Raw genomic sequence first — 21,074 nt, 5'->3', positions numbered from 1 at the left:
TTTTTATCTACTGGTAAAAAAGAATAGAATTTTTATCATCTCTGACACCACGTACTCCTGGTCATTCTAGGTTTCTTCTGTAATGTACAGAAATCAGATCTATTATGTGTAAAAAGATAAATGATAAAATAATAGGTAAAATAACAATTTTAGATAGCTGTGGATGTATAATGTTAAAAAGATAAAGTTACCTTTGAATAAGAACAAGTGTGTATTTGTATATGAAGGGATATTATCCCACTTGAATGTGTGTCTATAACAGGTTTGACTCAGAGTTCTGCTATTAAACACTTGATATTTGTTACTATGTTCGAACCAGTTTTTAAAAAGTATATAGCTTCAGCCTACATGTTTTTCATCCACTTTGCTTTCTTTTCATTAAGGGCACTTTTCAGTTGATGTGATTGATGAATAAAGAGTGAGCTAAAGCTCCACAAAGTGCCACACAGACTGCTACTGAAAGTACCTGTAAAGCTTTTATTGACAAATCCATGCTCTAGTGGTTTCATTAGAAAATGTCAGATTTTCATCATTCGTTTAGTTTTTGTCTTCAAAACAAAACCTGTTTCTAGTGAAAATTACTCAGTAAAGATGCATTTAAAATGCATCAGCTGATCAGGAATCATCCATTTATCCCAGATGCATGAAAATGCCAGGTTAGAACAAAGACTTAAAGACGTAAATAAATATTTAATAAACTATTTGGGCCAGATATATGTAGGAGGACAGATGCAATAGGAAACAAAGATTAATGTTACAGATGGCACTTGCTACAGAGCTAAATATCTTATTGAAAGACCAGACTATAATTTTGCAAGCTTTCTTCAGTACATCATTACATAACAGAGAACAAGAATTACTGAAGCAATATAATGACGTAAAAGAGTGTTTTTGATTTATTAATACACAGCGACATCCAGCTGTACATCGTTCGAGCCAGAGTGAACAGAAGGACTAAAGTATAAATACTATAAATACGAGCAAAAGGAGGCAAATTGAACTCAAATACATGCCTCATTAAACTTAAAAACATAATAAACATGTAATAATTAGTAAGCCATCTCAATTGTCTGAGCCCCTGCATAGCACATTACATATAGACAGACCAAGCTACATTGCAAACAAGCTAGCTTGCTAGCTAGGTACAGTAACATTAGCTAGAAACTTTTCCCTTGTTTGACTCTCACTCTTGAGGCTAAAAAAGCAAATAACGTTTCTTAAAAAGTTTTGTTTGGGATACTGAATTGCAGTTTTCTCAAAAACTGCTTTTGCTAACGTTGCTGTTATCTTATTTCTTTGGTGTTTTGCACCTTTTTTAAATACTAAAATGTGTCAATTTATAAATGTACAGTGTATGTGAGTCTGTGCTGATTATAGACTTCTGGTCTTGACTGATTTTGTAGTCCATTTGCCTCAAGGTCTGGGATAATTTTCTGTTCCCCACGATTGTAAAGAGTAATTAACTAAGTTGCAATAGCCAGGCTGTCAGCTCGATTCATTTTGGTCATTCTCCTCTGACCACTTTCTTAAACAAGAAGTTTGCAGAACTGCCACCCACTGGATTTTTGTGTGTCTGTGTGTGTGTCTGTGTGTGTGTGTGTGTGTGGTGTGTGTGTGTGTGTGTGTGTGTGTGTGTGTGTGTGTGTGTGTGTGTGTGTGTGTGTGTGTGTGTACGCGTGTCGGAGGGGTACTTCCAATCCCTCCTACTGTGGCATTGTGTACAGCATCAGTGTTTGCAGCTCCTCCTTGCTGTCATTCCCCCACAGTGACAGCAGCTTCTTCTCTTTTATGTTCTCTCTTCTCATAATGAAAGCTGATAGAAATAGGTGAGCACTTCCTGATAGACTACACTCGGCATGACTTTAATAACTGAGAAGAAAGCTGAACTTCTGTTTGTGTGTGTGTGTGTGTGTGTGTGTGTGTGTGTGTGTGTGTGTGTGTGTGTGTGTGTGTGTGTGTGTGATTAATGTTACCATGTGTGGCATGTGTGTGTGCTGTAAATAGTATGGCAGTGCAAGAAGTGACAATTGATCCTACTGTGATCAATTGCCACAACATCTCAACACCTTCTCTGCACCCTGCAGCTAGCCTTGTTCACTCTGAACCTCTTCTCTCGTTCCCATCCTGTCTTCTCTTTTTGAGCTCACCTTATTTCTACTCTTCCCTCTCTATTCTTCCATCATTATCACCTTCTCCTCCTTGCTGGCATCCCATCAGTCCTCCTGGGGCTTGCTTTCTCTCCAGCTACAGCACTGACTCTTACTCTAACTGTTCTCCTCCGATTTCCTCTTCAGGAGCTCATCATGTCTTTAATAACTTAGAGAAGGGGGAAAAAAACCTTTTTTATTGTTCTGACAAATCGATAGCACAACTGTTTGCTGTGTACAGCAAAAAGGAGAGCAAACTTCTGCAGAGAGCAAAGTTCTACAGCTACTACTCTTGAGACAAGCACCCGGCCACTATGAGGTCTCCTGGAGGCCGAGTCAAATGGAAACAATATAGGGATGAGTAGACAGAAACTGCTGTGGGACTGCTGAAGTTGCGGGTAATGTGAATGCCAGGCAGTGATGGAAATGTTTTTTTTTTTTTTACTAATAACTATTATAATAGCAAACAAGAGAATCACTTAAGTAAGAAAACGACAGAAATACTGTACATCTGACAAATGTCTCTTTGAACATTTTTGTTAGCTAAGCATTGAGCAATTTTTGTTATAAACAATAAATTATGAAATGTAATGTTGTCTGGCTGTAACTTAGCCAACTGCTCTTGGGAAATCAGTAGCTTGCTACTTATATTATCTAGCTTGTCATGCTAAATGCACATTTCTAGCTACCTAGATAGTAGTCTAGCAAAGATACTGACATATAGGAGGTAAATTTCTGAACATCAAAATGACATCATACTGTAAGTTTAATACAAAGTCAAACTGTAAAACATGTAAACAAGCTAATAGCAAGATAGCTAGATAAACTAACCTTAGCTAGTCACCTTAACCTCGGTTTGACTCACACTCTTGGGGCTAAGAGAGCAAGAAACTTCTTTTAATATGTTTTGTTTGGAATAAAAGAAATGCACCTTTCTCAAAAATTTCTAATGCCAACTTTTCAGTCTTCAGCGTGCTAACAAATTTTCCAGAAGACGAACCATATTAAGTTATATACAGAGCTGTCAAACCTGAGAATATGAAAAATAGTAAGCTGTCAGTAATCAGTCTATCTCAGTCATCTAGCTAATGGCTTAACTGTCCATGTTTCCACAGCTTGGCTGAGGAGCTGCGAAATGCCGATATCGCCAAGGGTTTTGGATAAGATAATTTGCAGATGTTTTTTTTTCAAGCATTTAAAACTGATAAATCGAACCCAAGATTTTCATCTGTCTTCACACTCTCACACATTTGCTGCTGCTGACTAAGAATTTTACACTTGAAATGACTTGACAGAAAACCTCTTCAGTTTGACTGGGTCTTGAATTTGGGTTATTTAAAAATTTTCATCATCATTTTATTTAATTGCCTTATAGTCCTCTGGGCTGGAATACATTATTGTTTTACTCTGTAACTGTGATGAGAAACTGATTCAGCATTCTGAATATATTATTTACAAAAATCTCAAAAAAGTAAACATACTATGATTTAATTCGTCTCCAAAAAAAGGTTGTGTCAGTGAACCATGTGCTCAATGACTCTAATGAGAGTACATGTGGTTTGTTACTTTCCAACCCTGATGACATGGAAAATTTCAGCTCAGCCCATAATTCATCACATTTATACTTCTTTCTGACAGATCTGCACTGATTTTCCTGCATCTTCTTGACAGCCAAATGATTTTACTGCAGAAAAGCATAAGCTACACAGCCCTAATGGAAAGTGTGTGCTATCTAAAGGAGATACGGCTATACTATAAACCTCTGAGCCAGCATTTGACATCTCTGTTCTTATTGGCTGGAAGAAATAACTCCCGCCCACTTTTAGAAACTGAAAGTCTTTTTTGTAAACAAAAATCACTTACAAATGTACTTATTTGCAATTTGGTTTACAAATGTTCTCATCTACAAGTATGGATTTATAGCAGTTCATGTTTTTCTGACCCAGAGTTCCATTTACAAAATATATGCTTGCTCTACACGTTTGAGAGGTTTTATTATAGCAGCATAAAAAATGTTAAGCGACTGTTTTTCAGGATAATAAGAAAGTTTGCAGAGCCCGTAATTAATCGTGGTAGACTAAAAGTAAACAACATTAAACATGGGCTGGAAATAAGGATGTGCATGATGAACATAAAAAGTTTAATAAGCGCTATTTCTCAAGCAATCATTTTGCTTCGGGTTTGTCTATAAATTTGGATATTCCTGCTAACATAATTGACTGGTTAAATGTACCATGCAGTGGTTAAATGAGTCTGTGGGTACTGCAACAAATCTACTATCAGCCTATAGTCATTACATAAGAAGTAATGCATTTAAATGGCCACTTCAGCCAACATAAAACTGTAGTAAAATAGTAGTGTGTCTGACATTAACAGTTAAAACTGACGAGTTGGTGGGGGTTGATTGGGTGTGGTTAAGATGAGATGGGTTTAGTCGGAGGGCTTGGGTGGCCGCATTAACAACAGCCAACCAAACGCCCAACACCTACATACTTATAAACCCCACCCACATTCCCTGCCCAGCCCAGCATTATTTACATGCAGTATATCAGCATCTGGTGTATTTTAATCTGCTTTTAATCCAATGATTTGCTAACAGATTTAATTCAAATAAACAAGGCACACAATTTTGCTGTTTATAGTTATTAAAATTGTGGAGTGTTCAAGAGACAAGTTAATTCCTGTTCTTACTTATATTATAGCCGCAATAAACAGTCATTCCCTCACCAATCTCTCTCTCTCTCTCTCTCTCTCTCTCTCTCTCTCTCTCTCTCTCTCTCTCTCTCTCTCTCTCTCTCTCTCACACACACACACACACACACACACACACACACACACACACACACACACACACACACACACACACACACACACACACACATATATATAGACTTTCATTTTACTCAAATACTAAAATTTAAATGTTACCATGAAATGTGGAGAGTGCCTACAACCTTTTGTTCTTTCCATAAATGTTAAATAGATGCCTCTTAACAAAAAACACATTTCTTAAAATAGTTTATTATGGAAATGACAACGAATTTGAACGAGTGTATTCATATTTAACCTATTGATCATGTTTCATCCAGAAATCCCTGATCATGTTTTCATCCAGAAAAGTAAGGAACTGTTTCTTTAACATTTATGGAGGGATTCTTGGCTTTCAGGGCTTTGTAACAGTAAGTTTTTCCTCTGACAAATTAAAGAATTGGAACTCTTGGCAAATCTCTGTGGTTTAAGACAAACAAAAAACACTGGAAAGGGCTGTTGCAGGATGGAGGATTCAACAGGGTTGTGCTATTAATACTATTTATTCTATATTTCATATGCTGTGTTTGTGTATAACTGAAAGGAGTGTTTGTAATGTGTACTTGTTCTGTTTCTTCTGTTTTCTTCTAACCTGCTTTACTCTCTTGGGCCGTTTTTCTGACCTTCTCAGTCTCATGTGAGTACCACAGGTCACATATAATCAACTGGAATATAATACATTTGTGTTGTCACACACCATGCCACAGAAGTAAATGGAGTGTTTAACCATCTTCATTAAAACCATAACAATGTCATATTAGTGTAGATGTACACGCAAAATAAACATGCCAGTATAATCACTCAATCTAATTAGTTCCATTGAAATGATGAGGGCTAATCGTTCCTACTTATCTACACTCATTCTTTACTGATTGAGCTTTTATTGGATTGTTGCATGTTGTTATTGTTGCTTTTTTTTTCCTATTTAAGAAGTGAATAAGTAATTACGTGTGTATGGATGCTGCAGGTGATCCCGTCTGATATGAAAGACGACCACATTTTTCGGCTGATGGGAAGGGGGGCAGATGAGGATCCGAAAGGTGTGTTCAGCATCAACAAACTGACTGGAGAGGTTGCCGTGAGCCGTGCCCTGGACCGAGAGGCCATAGCGTTCTACCGTGTAAGTATCACTGCATAATTCCGATAAATGCTTTGTTTTGCTAAATGCTATCTATCTATCTATCTATCTATCTATCTATCTATCTATCTATCTATCTATCTATCTATCTATCTATCTATCTATCTATCTATCTATCTATCTATCTATCAATCTTTGTTTCTGCTTCATTTTGCTGTCATTTGAACTAAAAGGCTAGAATTATATGACACTTCCAATTATTTCACACATTTCCAACTAGTCAGATTTTGCTAGGTAGAGTAGTGCATTGAAGACAGTAAGAAACCTGGCACAAATGCCCTCTTTAATTTCTCTGGCTGTCATCTGCCCAAAATGTCTTCTACGATACATCATGACTGGACGTTTCTCTTGCTAAAAAACACACCCCAAAGAGAAAACTTTGAGCCAGTAACAGTCTAACCTTTTACCCATCCTTCATTATTTACCATGTACATTTTATATTCAAGTAAATTCAAGCAGACTCCAGCCTGGACAAACCACAATAATCTTTTTACTTTTTTTGTTTGTGCTGTAGATACTCAGTCTAAAAAAAAAAAAAAATCAGATTTAAGAAATAAATCAGATTTGGACTTCTGTCTGAACAGAGCCTAAGTGTTCTGTTTAATCTGATAGAATTGCACTGAGTGGAGTTATGTGTCTTTGGTGGTGCCATTAATGGAAATTTTTTGTTTTGTGCATTCTGTGGATGACTGCAATACAGTCATAACTGTATTGCAGCAGAGATCAGAAACTTGTTTTACTCCAAATAAATCTAGATTGTTTACTGAAATGCTAGCTTACATATGCAACCAGTGTACGCTTAAGGTTAAGGTAGACGATAAGTTGTCATGGTTTATTGTGTAAGTGTCTGGTCTGATAATATAGTCTCATAACAATGTCTAGCTATTTTATAGTGACTTAAAAGCAGTTATTTTCTAAAATGTAACACCTTGACAGAAAAAAATGTTCTGCCTTATGGATTACAGCAGATAATAAGATAATGATAATGTTTAGTATTCGATTCTAACGCTCATTCGACCAAACACGTCTTTCATTCCAGACCTTGGTTCCTTGATGTTGTCCTTTGTTGCTGTTGTGTTTTGGGGCATTCGAATAAATGCACACATAAATGGACAATTTTGAAAATCTGTTTTTTTTTCCTGTATTCTGGAATCTGGTCCACTCAATAAACTGAAACTGAAATGAAACTTTTTGAAAGAATTTGCAGAATTTGTAAAAAATATTTTCACTGTTTTTGCGTGGGTGGAAAAAAAGTGCTTTTGATTTTGAAAACAATTGCAGTTTTGTGTTTGTTATGAATGTGCCACGACCTATAATGCTGACCAGCTTGTTAATTTGTGGCCTGTCATTGCTTATTTGATAAGATGTTTGCAATTCAACCCTTTTCATCGGTACACTCATCAAACATTTACAGTTGGTATAAACAAATGAAATATCATCATAAATCTGATATAAAATTAGCTCAAACACTGTTGGCTTTCAGTGCGAAAGGTTTTTTTTACCTCTAATCAGATAACGCTAAAGAGAATTTTAGTGGTCAAAGATAACACCTTCAAATTGTATATGCTTCTGAACAAAAAATATATATATGAAACATCTATGTGAAACTTTGAGGTTTTTTTTTTTTTGGAACTTTTCTATGAGAATTTTGCCTAGTAATCTAAGAAAAAAGAGAAATAATGTTAGAAAAAAATATAAATTGTTAAATTGTTAATTGTTGCCACTAAACACCACTATAGAGTGTGACCTGACAAAGACATTCAATGCTGAACATGGGAACACCAACACCAGCAGAAAATTCACTTTTTGGCTTCTGGTAGAAAGAGTTAATGTCTCTGTTAATAATTAACTACAACTTTGTACAGAGGCATCAGAAGATAATTGATGAAGTGTATATATAAATCTAAATACATCTGCTCTTCACTTCATTCTTCAGCATTTTACATAACGGTTTCTGACATTACAACTGGTCTTCTGTGTTCATGTGATCATTTTCAAATTCTCATTTAACATTGAAAAAAACAGGTTTGAGTATCAGTGTGTGTGTGTGTGTGTGTGTGTGTGTGTGTGTGTGTGTGTGTGTGTGTGTGTGTGTGTGTGTGTGTGTGTGTGTGTGTGTGTGTGTGTGTGTGTGTTGAACGTGCTTTACCTCAGTCTGTCTGTGTGATAGTGTGTTGAAAATCAGGCGGGATCAAAGCCTCTACTTGGCGCACCACTTGACATTTACATCTCTCTATTTGCTGTCCACACACAGCCCCGCAATCACGGCCACAACCAGCAGCACTCATGCATCAAAGCCTGCCATATTTGCTGTGATGTGATGAATGAGTGAGGCTGACCATGCCTGGTTTTAAATGCGCACATCTCTTTCTCTCTCTCTCTCTCTCTCTCTCTCTCTCTCTCTCTCTCTCTCTCTCTCTCTCTCTCTCTCTCTCTCTCTCTCTTGCTTTCTTTTTCTCTCAGCTGGATTGGCAGGGTTGTGAGTGAATCATAAGCAGAATCTCAGCTGTTTTTTTTTTCAGCACCTCTTCTAGAATGGGCTGAAAGCCCTGCTTCCTTAATAGCATGTTTTGGTGCTGCGCTACACTCTCTCTGTCTAATCAAACAGATGGGCTTGTTCCCTTGCTCTCATCTTGGCCACCTGAAACACCCACACATACCTAATCAGACTGCCACACATTGCCTAATTCTGTGGCAGCAGGAATGACTGCATTTTGTCTGTCTGTTACCTGTACAGCACATCAGGAATAATTACAGTTGAGCTAATTCCAACTCATTTTCCCGCAGAAATGATTGTCTTCATAGATGAAGAAGCAGATCCGAGCCAGACTGCTCTCCCAGGCTCCGTGACGGATGCCATGTCCCAGTCCCTCAATTTCACATTGCCCCAGAAGTTCTAAAGTCTCTAGTGTAGTTATTTTTCTATATTCTCATTACCCAGATGTGTTAGACTCTATGTGTTTGTGTGTGTGTGTGTGTGTGTGTGTGTGTGTGTGTGTGTGTGTGTGTGTGTGTGTGTGTGTGTGTGTGTGTGTGTGTGTGTGTGTGTGTGTGAGAGTGTGGCTGTGGATCAGCTTTCATGCAAATCTGGACATCTGGACTTTAATTAATGTTTGCCACTATTACCCATAACTGAGATAAAGGGCATTGCTGCTGAATATAAATAGAGGGAAGACAAGGACTAATGTGTATGAAAATACTGATTTGAGATCAAACTGCAGACAGCTAACACAGTGCAGCTACTGAAACGGAATCATTTATATCCGCATTAAAGAGCAAAGATGGTGAATAATCACAGTTTGTACATTTACAGCCCATATTTTCCATTCAATACAGTAGCGGTGGGCAAAATATGCACATAGAAATCCTTTTAGAGCCACATCCTGTAGTGGAAAGCGGAACATTTTCCACTGAAGGTCTAACTAACCATGCAATTGACATCTTCGAAGCGCTTTCTCTTCCTGGTCACTGTAATTATGCTCTTCACTGTGCTATTCATGGCCACAGTGCTGCTGGACACTGGGCTGTGATGATAAAAGCCCCATTATTGCACTATTCTGGAGTCAGGCGTCTATGTCATGCCTGCTTAATTCCCTCTAAAAGCTCCTCCTGAATGTGGTCTGCTTTGTCTGAAACCATAGAGGAGCATGTGGACTGTAGAGCGTCAGTCTGGGCATGTGCTCTGTCAATGGGTCAATGGGTGGAAGTAACATTCTGGCATCTTAGTCCAAAGGTAACATTTATAGGTGTATTTAGACATTTTGAGGGTGAGCTTCCCAAGTCCTAGGAGCAACATTTCCACTGTGGTTCCTGAAAGCTTCAAGAAGGTGTTCCAAAATCGTCTTAAACTAAAATAGTGCTCCTTCCCTCTAGTACAGTTTCACAGATCTGAATCTATGTGTATATTTCTATACACCAATGTTAGTAATCTAGCTTGCTAATCCATGCTAACTATCTAAAACACAGCGTACCGAACAAAGCTATTTTGCCTGGTTGCTAAAAGGCATTGCGATTGCTAAAAAATAATCTTCAATATTGAATCTATTAGCAAACTATCAGTCTGTGTGTTTGTAAGGTGTGTGTGTGTGTGGGGGGGGGTGTTTCATGGACGCCTCGATGAATATCTTCTGATGCCTTGAGCTACTATGTTGATATGACATAATGTGCTGAAATATAGACTTGATGGCAATTTCCTGAGTGTCTGAGTAGGAATTCCAGTATTTTATTTATTTATTTATTTATTTATTTATTTATTTATTTATTTATTTATTTATTTATTTATTCATTTGGTTTTGTTTGTCCTATTCACAGATTGTAAAGTCTGAGTTTTGAGCTTTAGCTAAAATTAAAACTGCTGATAGTAAAGATGCTAATTCAACAACAAGTATAAATTTAACCATCATCCACTAGCTTTATGTGGGATTTGAAAACAAAATTTTTTAATAAGTACAATAAGGGTTTAACGAGTCAAACCTGTGATTGTTAAGCAAACTTAATCCTAAATTTACTACAGTATATTGACTCTTTTAGTTCTCAGCAATTCCAGCTTGACACCCTGAGCAGCACAGCAATAAGCTTGAAACTGTTACTGAATATCAGTGCAACTCATATAGTAGCACTTTATAAAAAAGTACATTACACAGTATTTACTGTTTTCCAGTATATATACAATTACATTTTTCTTCACAACTTGACTTTGTCAAAGATTTGTCAGGAACTTATAAATAACACTTTAATGCAATATCATGGCTTGGGAGATGATTTACTGAGAAGACGTACTAAAAAGTACAAGCAACAGTTTCAGCTGCAGGAGTCAGAGTAGATGTAATACAGTACAGAATATTCTACTATATATATATATATATATATATATATATATATATATATATATATATATATATATATATATATATATATACTGTACCTCATGTTGCAGTTTAATTGCAAATGTCCTGTTACTGTGACAATAATAATAATAATAATAATAATAATAATAATAATTATTATTATTATTATTATTTATTTATTTATTTATTTATTTATTTATTTATTTATTTATTTGACTTTCACCCAGTTAATTAAAAGTGAGATCTTCACACATAACACATAGTGACAGCACTAGAAAGCGTGAAGCCTTGAAAGAGGTGCCTGCTGTGAGTCATGCAAAGGTGTGGGATGTGCATTAAATGTCACATTTGCAGCACTTTGCACTTGCAAGTATTCACCTCTCTTGAACTTTTCCTAAATTTGTAGTTTTCCAACCTGGAACTGAAATAGACTTCATTGAGATTCATGAGGACTGTATTGTATGCCCTGTATCCCAAAGCCCATAATATTGTCAAAACTAATATTGTTTTTAAAATGACTTCCAAACTAAGAACTTCAAATTTGACAGTGCATGTGCATTCACTCGGGTTTCTGTGAAAACACTTCCGGTGTAACATTACATTTATGATCACACTGTAACCCCCTACCCCCAACCCCCATACCCACCCCCCACTCCCACAGAACCCCCACAACTAACCCCATGCTCCACCCCCCAAATATGACATGTGTTCAGAGTGAAATATTGCTGTTTTTCAGAAAATTCAAATATATTTATTATGTCATTGTGTAATGTTTATGTCATTTACATATTATAAAAACATAAATTACATAGCTAGATGCAACATTTACAAATGTCTGTAAACGCTTTCACCTGTTTGTAAACGCTTTCAGCTCAAACATAAAGAAGAATAAAAGGCTTTTTGTTAGCAACATTTACTTATTATTCAGGGAAATAAATAAATACAAACAATATTCAGATTCAATTAATTATCATTCCAGCACAACAGTTTTATTAGCTTTCCTTTAATATAAATATTGTACTAATATTGTTAAAGGTACTAATGAGGACGGTTTAAACACAGATTAATGTTGGTTAATAACACCCAAATGTGTTGCTAGCAGAAAGCAGCAGTAATTATGTTGAAACTAAAGAGGTGTTATAAAAAGAAACAAATGAAAAAGGAATTGTGAGCTACCATAATAGAGATAATGTGTATCACTCTGTAGTTTCTTGTTTTGAATAATTTTTTCCAATTCTGTCTTAGAGGAATCAAAGCTCCGAATTGAAAAAGTTAAAAGAATGAGAAACATGCACTTTACGCCAGAGTAAAAGCCTCCAACGCAAAACAAGCTTTCCCTCTGTCTGTCTGTTTTTCTGTCTGTCACTACACTAACACACACACACACACACACACACACACACACACACACACACACACACACACACACACATGCACACACATACACACACACACACACACACACACACACACACACACACACACACACACACACACACACACACACACACACACACACACACACACACACACACACACAGAAAAGCCAGCACATGGAGGCAGATGTGAGAAAAATAAATAAATCATCCATCTATTCGTAAAGAACATGTGCATGAAGGTGGTGGAATACAGATGAATTGCGATAGTAGGCGCTGTACTGATGTAGGCATATACTGTAACAGCACCGCTTCATTACCTTCTGAATAGAGCTAAAGGCATGCACTGGTGTCCTCTGGTTTCAGCTCTCACTGCAGGTCCATTCTCATCTGGCCTCTAGCACGATGGAGTTGAGTTATCACAGCGGTGTGGCTCATCTTCAACTGCCCCAGCGCTCATAGTTTGGCCAGGTTTGCTTACTGCTGGCGCAGGCAATGTTTTGATCCACCGTAGGGAGGTAATGGAATCGCGGTGTCCAACAGCTGTTTGTCTTCCATCGATCCGCCTCACCGTCTGCAATCCTCAGGCTCTGGCACATTGCTTGGAATTATTGTGCGTGCTGTGTGTGTAAGTGTGTGTGTGGACTGATATTTATCTGAAGTTAATTAGAGACAGTGTACTGTATTACCACTCTGAAACGAGAAACCCACAGACTGATATTGCACATTAAAGTAACTCGAACAGATTGGAAGGGCTGAGTGGTGGGTAGTTACAAGCTTGTTCATCCAAACTCTTTTTTTGTGCCAGTATCCTTTCCCTTATTTGTTCCAGCAAGTCATTTTGAGCTCCCACAAGGAGAAAGACGACCAAGCCAAGCGGATATGGCCTGAGGCCATGTCATATTCTAGCATCCATTACAGCTTTTATTTTGTTCAACCAAGCTCTGACTGCTACTTTACACACAATAGTAACGATATATAGAGCATGTTGAAGTTGACTTCTTATTTGTCTCTGAGCATGGAATGAGCACTAACAGAGCATTTATTCTAAAATCCCAAATAAAGAGTGCATATGTAACTTGATAAATAGAGTGGGTATTTAGTGGATGTGTTATGGTGAATTTACAAAACAAAAGCAAACAAATCCAAAAAAATAAATAAAAAAGAATCGCTCTGTGCGGTTCTCTAGGGGACTGGGAAGACCAAGCCACTCATTTGTTTTCATTTGTAATTAACCACTTTATCCTGATCAGGAAACAAGCTGGATGTGGTTCCACTCCTAGAAATGCTGTGTGCAAGATGGGAATACACTCCTAATGGGGTGCAAGGACATTCACACACATTTAGGCTTATTTACAGTCTCTGTTCCCCCTGCATGCATGTTTTTTTGGAGATATGAACAAACCAGAGAACCCAGAGAAATCTTACAAATCCATGACAAGAACTCAGAAAATCAAATCAGGATCAAACCAAAGACCCTGAAGCTATTCATTTCTCATGTGGGTTATGATGCCGGGTTGCTAAGAAGCCAACAATAGTGATGAGAATCCTCAAAATTTGAGTCAGTTTTTTAGGTAATTTGTGCACAATGTACAAAAATTTTTTTTTACAAAATATATTTGACACATACACTGAAAGCAGATTTTAATGATTTATTATGTTCAACATAATATGGAAGAAGCAGGCAAAACAAACTAAGCATAATTCATTGATTTTGATTGATATCCTCATGTGATGTAATTAACTATTACTATAATAAGAGATAAATAAATCTGGGTGAAAAGCAGTTATAGCAGGTCTTGGTTTGTACATCTCTTCAGTTTTATTTATTTATTTATTTTTGTTATAAATGTAGTCATGACTGATTGAACAGATGTTTGAACGATATAGGTACGGTATGCACATTTCCGCTGAGACAGAAGACATACTTTTATTTCACACATTCAATTAGCTCTTGATAGCAGTGAGGAGTTCAGATCTCAAAATGACGGCTGGAGAAGTAAAACGTGTCACGTGTGTACATACTGTACGCAAAAATGTGTCTAGTATTTATAGTGTCTGTGTTCAAAATAATAAATAAAAAATGCATTATGAATGTTTAAGAAAACAGTATTAAACTTAATTATGTGTGCTTAAGGTAAGCACCGCAAAGATGCAGCCGAACCACCGTTATGCGAATATTAAGTGATAGTTTGAAAAACTAGATATTATCTTGTCTGGGAGTGCACATAAATCATTAACAGTCATTTGCTCACACAATTGAAGAGTCAGAAGTGACCTTCAGGCTTAGTAAATTACACTGAGAATGCAAAATAGATCTATTTGCATAGACACTGTCCTCTGTGTTGCACTTAAAACACCTTATGTTGTATCATTAATAAAGCAGGGCCTCAGATTTACTGTCCTTGTGTCCTCTTTGTAGATAATGTTATGAAGCTAAAATTCAAGCTGGAGTTACAATACAAGAGGGTTGATTGGTAGCGCTTTCTAACTAGCACTAGTCATGAACCGCATAGCAACAAGAATGAGCCATTAAGCATTTAATGGTAGCTTGAAACTCTTCATTAGGCTTAAGAGTACTAAAAGGCATTTCAGAAACAGAAACTGGTTTATTAGATAAGAAGATCTTTGAAAGTTAAGAGGGAGTTTTTTTGATGACTCATATGTTTGTACATTGCACAAATATCTATCCTGGTTGGAGACTTGGTTGTTAGACCTATTAAGCCTGACAAACAACTTGTTTTTGAATGTCGTGATGTGATGTTGCAGCCATGAAGAGATGAATGTGGTAATAGAAATGTGTTCGAAGCACGAAGGCAAGGCGGGGGAGAAGAGGAGTGAAGCATCTGCCCTGTATGTTAATGATGATGGATTACTATGAGCGCTGATGATTTTGCCTGTTTAAGGTCACACTAATTCGTTTGTTAGTCGTGTACAGTAGATACAAGCCATTATGCAGTGTATTGACATAGTTTATTTTAAATTGCATGGGAAGAACTGAACAAGCAGGAACAGAAGCAAAGACTGTGCCATAATAAGAATTTGTGATAAGTGATTTTATCTCAGGGAAATTAGTTGCTAATGTAAGATGTCTGGGCACAAGCATAATCCCTTAATTAGAACTGACATAAAGCTACATAAACATTTATAAAGGCTTATTCCAACAGGCATACCCTAACACAAACATTACTTTAGTCGGCTTTAATACTTACTTAAACACTCAAGTCAACTGATAGAACTGACAGATGGCAGAAATTTTGACTTATGACACTGGACTTACTTTAGGACAGCATGAAAACGGACATTCTCAGTTAATTACTCAGTTAATTCTGGTATGTCAGAGTTACATAACGGTGATGAAGTGATGTGGAACATGTGGAGTGTAGAGAGTGTGGCAGGATGCAAGTACGACTCAGTAGGACTCAGGAGCAAAGGTCATAAGGGTTAAACACAGGACGAACAGGAATGTATAATTTAATAAGATAGTAAAGCTTTATTAATTGTCATAGCTGAAAAAGAGCATATTTGCACTGATCAGTCATTAAGAGGACAGTAATTTACACACTGATGTTTGTGAAGATGGGTGTACAACTTTCTTCATGTCTTGTATCGCTACGCAAATTATCCTGTGTTAGTTAACACAATATCCCAGCCTTTGAAGTACAAATGACTCCATTTTAGCAGGCGGAGAATCGTGTTTGTTATTAAGTCATACACACAAGTGTGTGGGCAGATACTGTAGAGAAGTGGTGTTCATTATAACAGCCACACATTTTAATAACTGATGTATTATTCATTAAGGTTTAGCCAGAGTGTCATACTTTAGTCGGAATTTTGACAGGAGCTAAAAACGACAGGGTTTGGAGATTAAAAATGAAACTTGTTTACTGGCTTGACACAAATGCTTTTAAAATATCTGTCATTTTAGACCCTAACGAAATTCTCAACTGATTTCTGTATGTCTTTGCAGTCTCTCGTTGGATTTTTAGTTCTGCTCATACTTTTTTAAGTAGCAACAACTGCTTAAATATGTAAAACATATTGTACATTGTTTTTTTTACCAAATGTTTGACAAAATATGTTGGCAATATTACTAGCAGATTCATGTGATCACACGGTCGACGGCTCTAAAGTGACCGAAACATGAGCGAGCACCACCTCTGATTAATACTTTGTTATGGCACCTTAGGCTTGTAATTTAGCACTTAAAAGGTACATCTTTTTAATAGGATTTAGATCTGCATTCTAATGAGTCCACACAAAAATGTAGAATTTTGTTTTCTTTTTTGACTTGAAATATAACATTTTCAGCTTGAGATGTGGTGCAAAAAACAAATTGGCATTCAAAGCTATCCATGATGATCCTATCCAAGCTAAAGTGGAACAGCCCTGTAGCATGATGCTGCCATCACCATGTTTCACTGTGGATATGGCTTTTTTGTGTGATAAGTTGTTTTGTTTTTGTTCCAGAATCTTTTAGGGTTATGCCTGTTTATAACTTGGTTTAATTAGACTATAACATATTATTTCATGTGGACTTTTAGGAAGTCGTGGCCTAATGGTTAGAGAGTCTGACTCCTAACCCTAAGGTTGTGGATTCGAGTCTCGGGCCGGCCACGACTGAGGTGCCCTTGAGCAAGGCACCGAACCCCCCCCCAACTCTTCCCCAGTCTGCCCACTGCTCCGGGTGTGTGTTCAAGGTGTGTGTGTTTTCACTGCTGTGTGTGCACTTTGGAGAACAAATTCTGAGTATGGGTCACAATATTTAGCCATATGTCATGTCACATAACTACACTTCACTTCACTTCACTTCACTTCACTTTGTTTAAGGAAACTTGTACTGTGAAAATATGCAGTAGCATCTGTTTGTCCTCCCTTCATCATGTTGTTTCCTCCAAACTTGTTAGACCTTAGAGAAAGTGGCTCAATGATGTTATTAACTCCAGAGGAAGCATCACCAAAAATTCAACAAAAAGTGCCAGTGATTTTGAGTTTGTTCAGATGGCTTTCCAAACTTACGTACAGTACACTGATACAGCTCTACAGAGGCATATGAGTCATTTGGAACTTTTTCTGTGCAGAAATTTAATGAGTCATTGCTCTCAGACCATCATGTAATAAAAAATCAATAAGACGTAAAAGACAAGAAATGAAATTCTAGGAAAATCGAATCATGCATAATGATGAAAATTATGTGCTGATATTCAACTGCTAGTTTGTTCTTAGAAATAATATGAGAAGAATTAAACTGATTGAATATAGTATAAAGGTAATGGTTCCAGGTAACTACGTGGGTGACCCCTAACATGTATGAAATGAATGATTTTTAAATCATTCTGAAAAAAAGTGGCTTTCCTTTGTTACATCTTCTGGCATCTTTTCACTTTTAATTGTGTAAGACTTTCTCTATACTTATGCATAATCTCTTGTTGCTTTTTCTCCCCTGCTACGACTTGATTCTGCCTCTGCTAACGTCAGCACATTTGTAGATTGCGTGACTCATTGCCTGTTTTCTGGTTTTGATTATTGCCTTGCCCTTTTGGTTTGTCTGCACTGGTTTACTCAATAAATTGAATCCTTTGCTTTTATTTATTCAGAAATTATTTATTCAGAATTTAGAAATTGAGCTCTGAAAGAGAATATAATACATATTGCAGAGTGAGTGTCTGGCTGCATGAGAGAAAAGCCAACTTATATGGCGTTTGTTTGAGGACTTTTGATTAATCCAGAGAGCAGGCGAAGGGCTCAGCAGAAAGTGGGCCGATAAAAGACGAAAGCCGTTGCCCGTTGACCTCGCCACTGGTTGCTGGTGCAAGGAGAATAAACAGGCAGTTGTCCCCTTCATTTATGCCCTGCTTTGGGGATATGAGCAAAGACAGGTGATGCTCGTGTCCAAATCCCGCACCTCCTTTCTGCTTGACTGGGTAATAATTTACTGGCATTGGAGAGTCGGCATGCTGGCCTGCACACAGGAAAACCGCCCATCGTATTTTCACTCTCTCTCGCTCTTCTCCTCAAATCCCTCTGTAGTTGTGTGTTAGCGAGATAACACCTGTCTCCTTCTTGCCCTTCACATAAATTACAATGTCAGGCTGCAAATGTGTTCTGTAAATGTGCATCATGGTGGGAATACAAGTATTATGAGTTTTACTCCTGAAGCAGATTTGTGTTTTTTGTCATAATAATAATAATAATAATAATAATAATAATAATAATAATAATAATAATAATAATAATAATAATAATTAGTAGTAGTACTACTAGTAGTAGTAGTAGTATGATTATTATTATTTTATCATCATTATGTTTCACCCTTAAATAAGTCACAATTACCTTTATTTTTGTACCTTTTTATTTTTGTCCTGCTAGAGATAATCAGCTTAGACCTGTGCATGAGGCTTCCTATGGTCAGATCACAAGCACCAGAGTTAATAATTCATTGCCAAGGCCAGCTCTAAGACCTATAACGCACTCTCCAGGAGGTCTTTTGAAGCCCGAGCAGTTACTCATGGCTACAGGAGCTACACCAAGATGTTTAGAGAAACTTTTAAAGCGAGGAATGAAGATACACTAGAGAATCGAGGGATAAAAACGTAATTGCTTTTTTTGCAGAGCATTTATGGTACATACGGACTTAATTTGTTTTGTCAAGTGCACAAAATTGCACATTCTTGTTGTTCAGAGCTTCTTTTAACAGGCATTTTGATGTGCAGTTACAAGACTTCCCACTGAGCACAAGCTCAAACAGGATCGTTAAGTTTTCAAACATCTAAAAAGGGAGTTTTCGGGGTTTAAATTTTTTGTTAATGTGTGTCAGAGATGTTATGGTTGGGGTGCCGCATGTATTTAGTTTAATACTATATGTATACAATATCAAAGATTTTCATGTAAAAAAAAAAATGTTTTGGGGGAATTAATGTACAATATATATTTATTTTATTATATGTGCTTTTGGCAGCAGAAATCATAGCATATCTGGTAGGATGTACAAATAATTTCTTTTGTTTTCTAATGAAAGCTTGGAATGAATAGTGTTACAGGCAGTAGGAGAGCAGTCTACACATCGATATCTGAGCCTTGCTTTGAGGCCTCTTTGCTGCTGCATCTGCCACATAAAAGCAGATAAATAATACCTTTTGAGAGAATATGGCTGTTCCTGCAGCACGAAGCTCCTTCCAAAGCCCAAGCGACTCTTTCACCACATTTCATTGGGGGATTATTTTTATCTGGCCGCTCCCATAAAAGACATCCCCCAAGTATCATTATCGCCCTCGTTTTTTTCTAACCTTTCTTTTCTCTCACTTTTCTTTGTCTGATTTCCCTTTATAAGCTCACTTTGCTCTGTTTAAAACTATTTATATCTATACACATCACACAATTTGTTTTATCTTTTATGTAAAAGTTTCAAATTAATTTTGCTTCCCTTTTCCATTTCATGTGCCAAAATGAGAATATGCATAGCATCTGATAACATCAAGGGTATCATTTGAGGTAGAAAAAAGTTAATAAAGAGTATTGTAAGAGAAATTATTTGATAAACTTCATGCATATTTTAGAGACAATAGAGATTAATGAAGCTTTGAAATTGCTGTTATCAATATTAGGAAAATATATAAAGCATTTTGCTTAATTATTCCACCCCTTAAATGTTTTGACAGTTTGTACTGTAGTGCTGCAACCTGGAAATAAATTGGACTATCATGAATCCTCACAAATTAATACAATAAAATACTGTAGACGTGTGGGGGAAAAAACAATATTTTTTGCTCTTATTTTTTTTTTAATTAAAAAAAAAGATTGCATACAGTACCTATCCCCCATTCCTGTAAGCTACCAAATCTGTCTTAAATTAGTCCTGATGCAAGCATCTGCCATCAGATGTTAGAGGACAACAAAAATAGACTGGATACTTCCATTAACATTTTTATCCACTAACCTGGGTCAAGAAAGAAAAAAATATAAATATTTTTGTTCCAACATTTTGGTCTTGGCACTATGGACACCACTACCAGCGCTCATGATACTAAGAACTTCATCCCCACAGTGAAGTATGGTTGTGGTAGTATCCTGTTATGGTGCTTCTTCCCAGCAGGGACTGGGAAACTGTTCAGGGTTGAGGACAAGGTGGATAGAGCCTTATACATGTCAATCCTGGAAGAAAACCCGTTTCAATCTGAAAGAGACAGGGTAAATTTTTAACTTCCAACAGAACAAAGACCTTTTGTGTATTGCCAAAGCTACACTGGAATGGTTCAGCCCAAAGACCTGAATGTGCTTGAATGGCTGAGTTAAAACCCAGACATAGATCCAACTGAGATTTGAGCAGGTTTTCTGAGACAAATGAAAATATATCAGGATCCAGATGTTCATACTGTAGCTGATTGAGACATATGCCAGAAGCAATATGAGGTATATGCCAGACTTGCAGCTTTAATTGCAACTAAAGGTTTTTACGTATATTAAGAAATGACCCATGGGGTTTTCCTTTTTTGATGAATTAACCTTTCTGCCACTGTTAAAAAATAATAATAATTTTACTTTGAAATGCTTTAAACATATTGGTTAAATAAAAAAAATTTAAAACCTGATTTTGATTCTGTTTTTTATGATTCTATATTGTTTGTCAGAGCTCATTACAACAGCATCGTATGCAAGAACACAGGCAACGTGTGACGTCTACTTGAAAGAAAGAGTAGTGTTAATACTGTTGTCATGTGGCTTGTTTAGAAGCAGAATATAACGAAATCATGAGGTAATT

General features: G+C 36.8%; 1 protein-coding gene across 1 annotated transcript in view; it reads left to right on the top strand.

The window, feature by feature from the left end:
* Positions 1-21,074, top strand: part of cdh13 (cadherin 13, H-cadherin (heart)) — a 321,756-nt gene that overhangs the window by 136,347 nt on the left and 164,335 nt on the right. The window contains exons 5-6 of the mRNA XM_027161229.2: positions 5,587-5,592; positions 5,923-6,075. Of these exons, the coding sequence (XP_027017030.1) occupies positions 5,587-5,592; positions 5,923-6,075 (159 nt within the window). The remainder of the gene's footprint in view (positions 1-5,586; positions 5,593-5,922; positions 6,076-21,074) is intronic.

Source organism: Tachysurus fulvidraco, chromosome 13 (assembly GCF_022655615.1).
Source record: "Tachysurus fulvidraco isolate hzauxx_2018 chromosome 13, HZAU_PFXX_2.0, whole genome shotgun sequence".
Lineage (NCBI taxonomy): Eukaryota > Metazoa > Chordata > Actinopteri > Siluriformes > Bagridae > Tachysurus > Tachysurus fulvidraco.
Note: the sequence above shows the minus strand (reverse complement) of the source record. Positions and strands in the feature narration are given on the sequence as shown.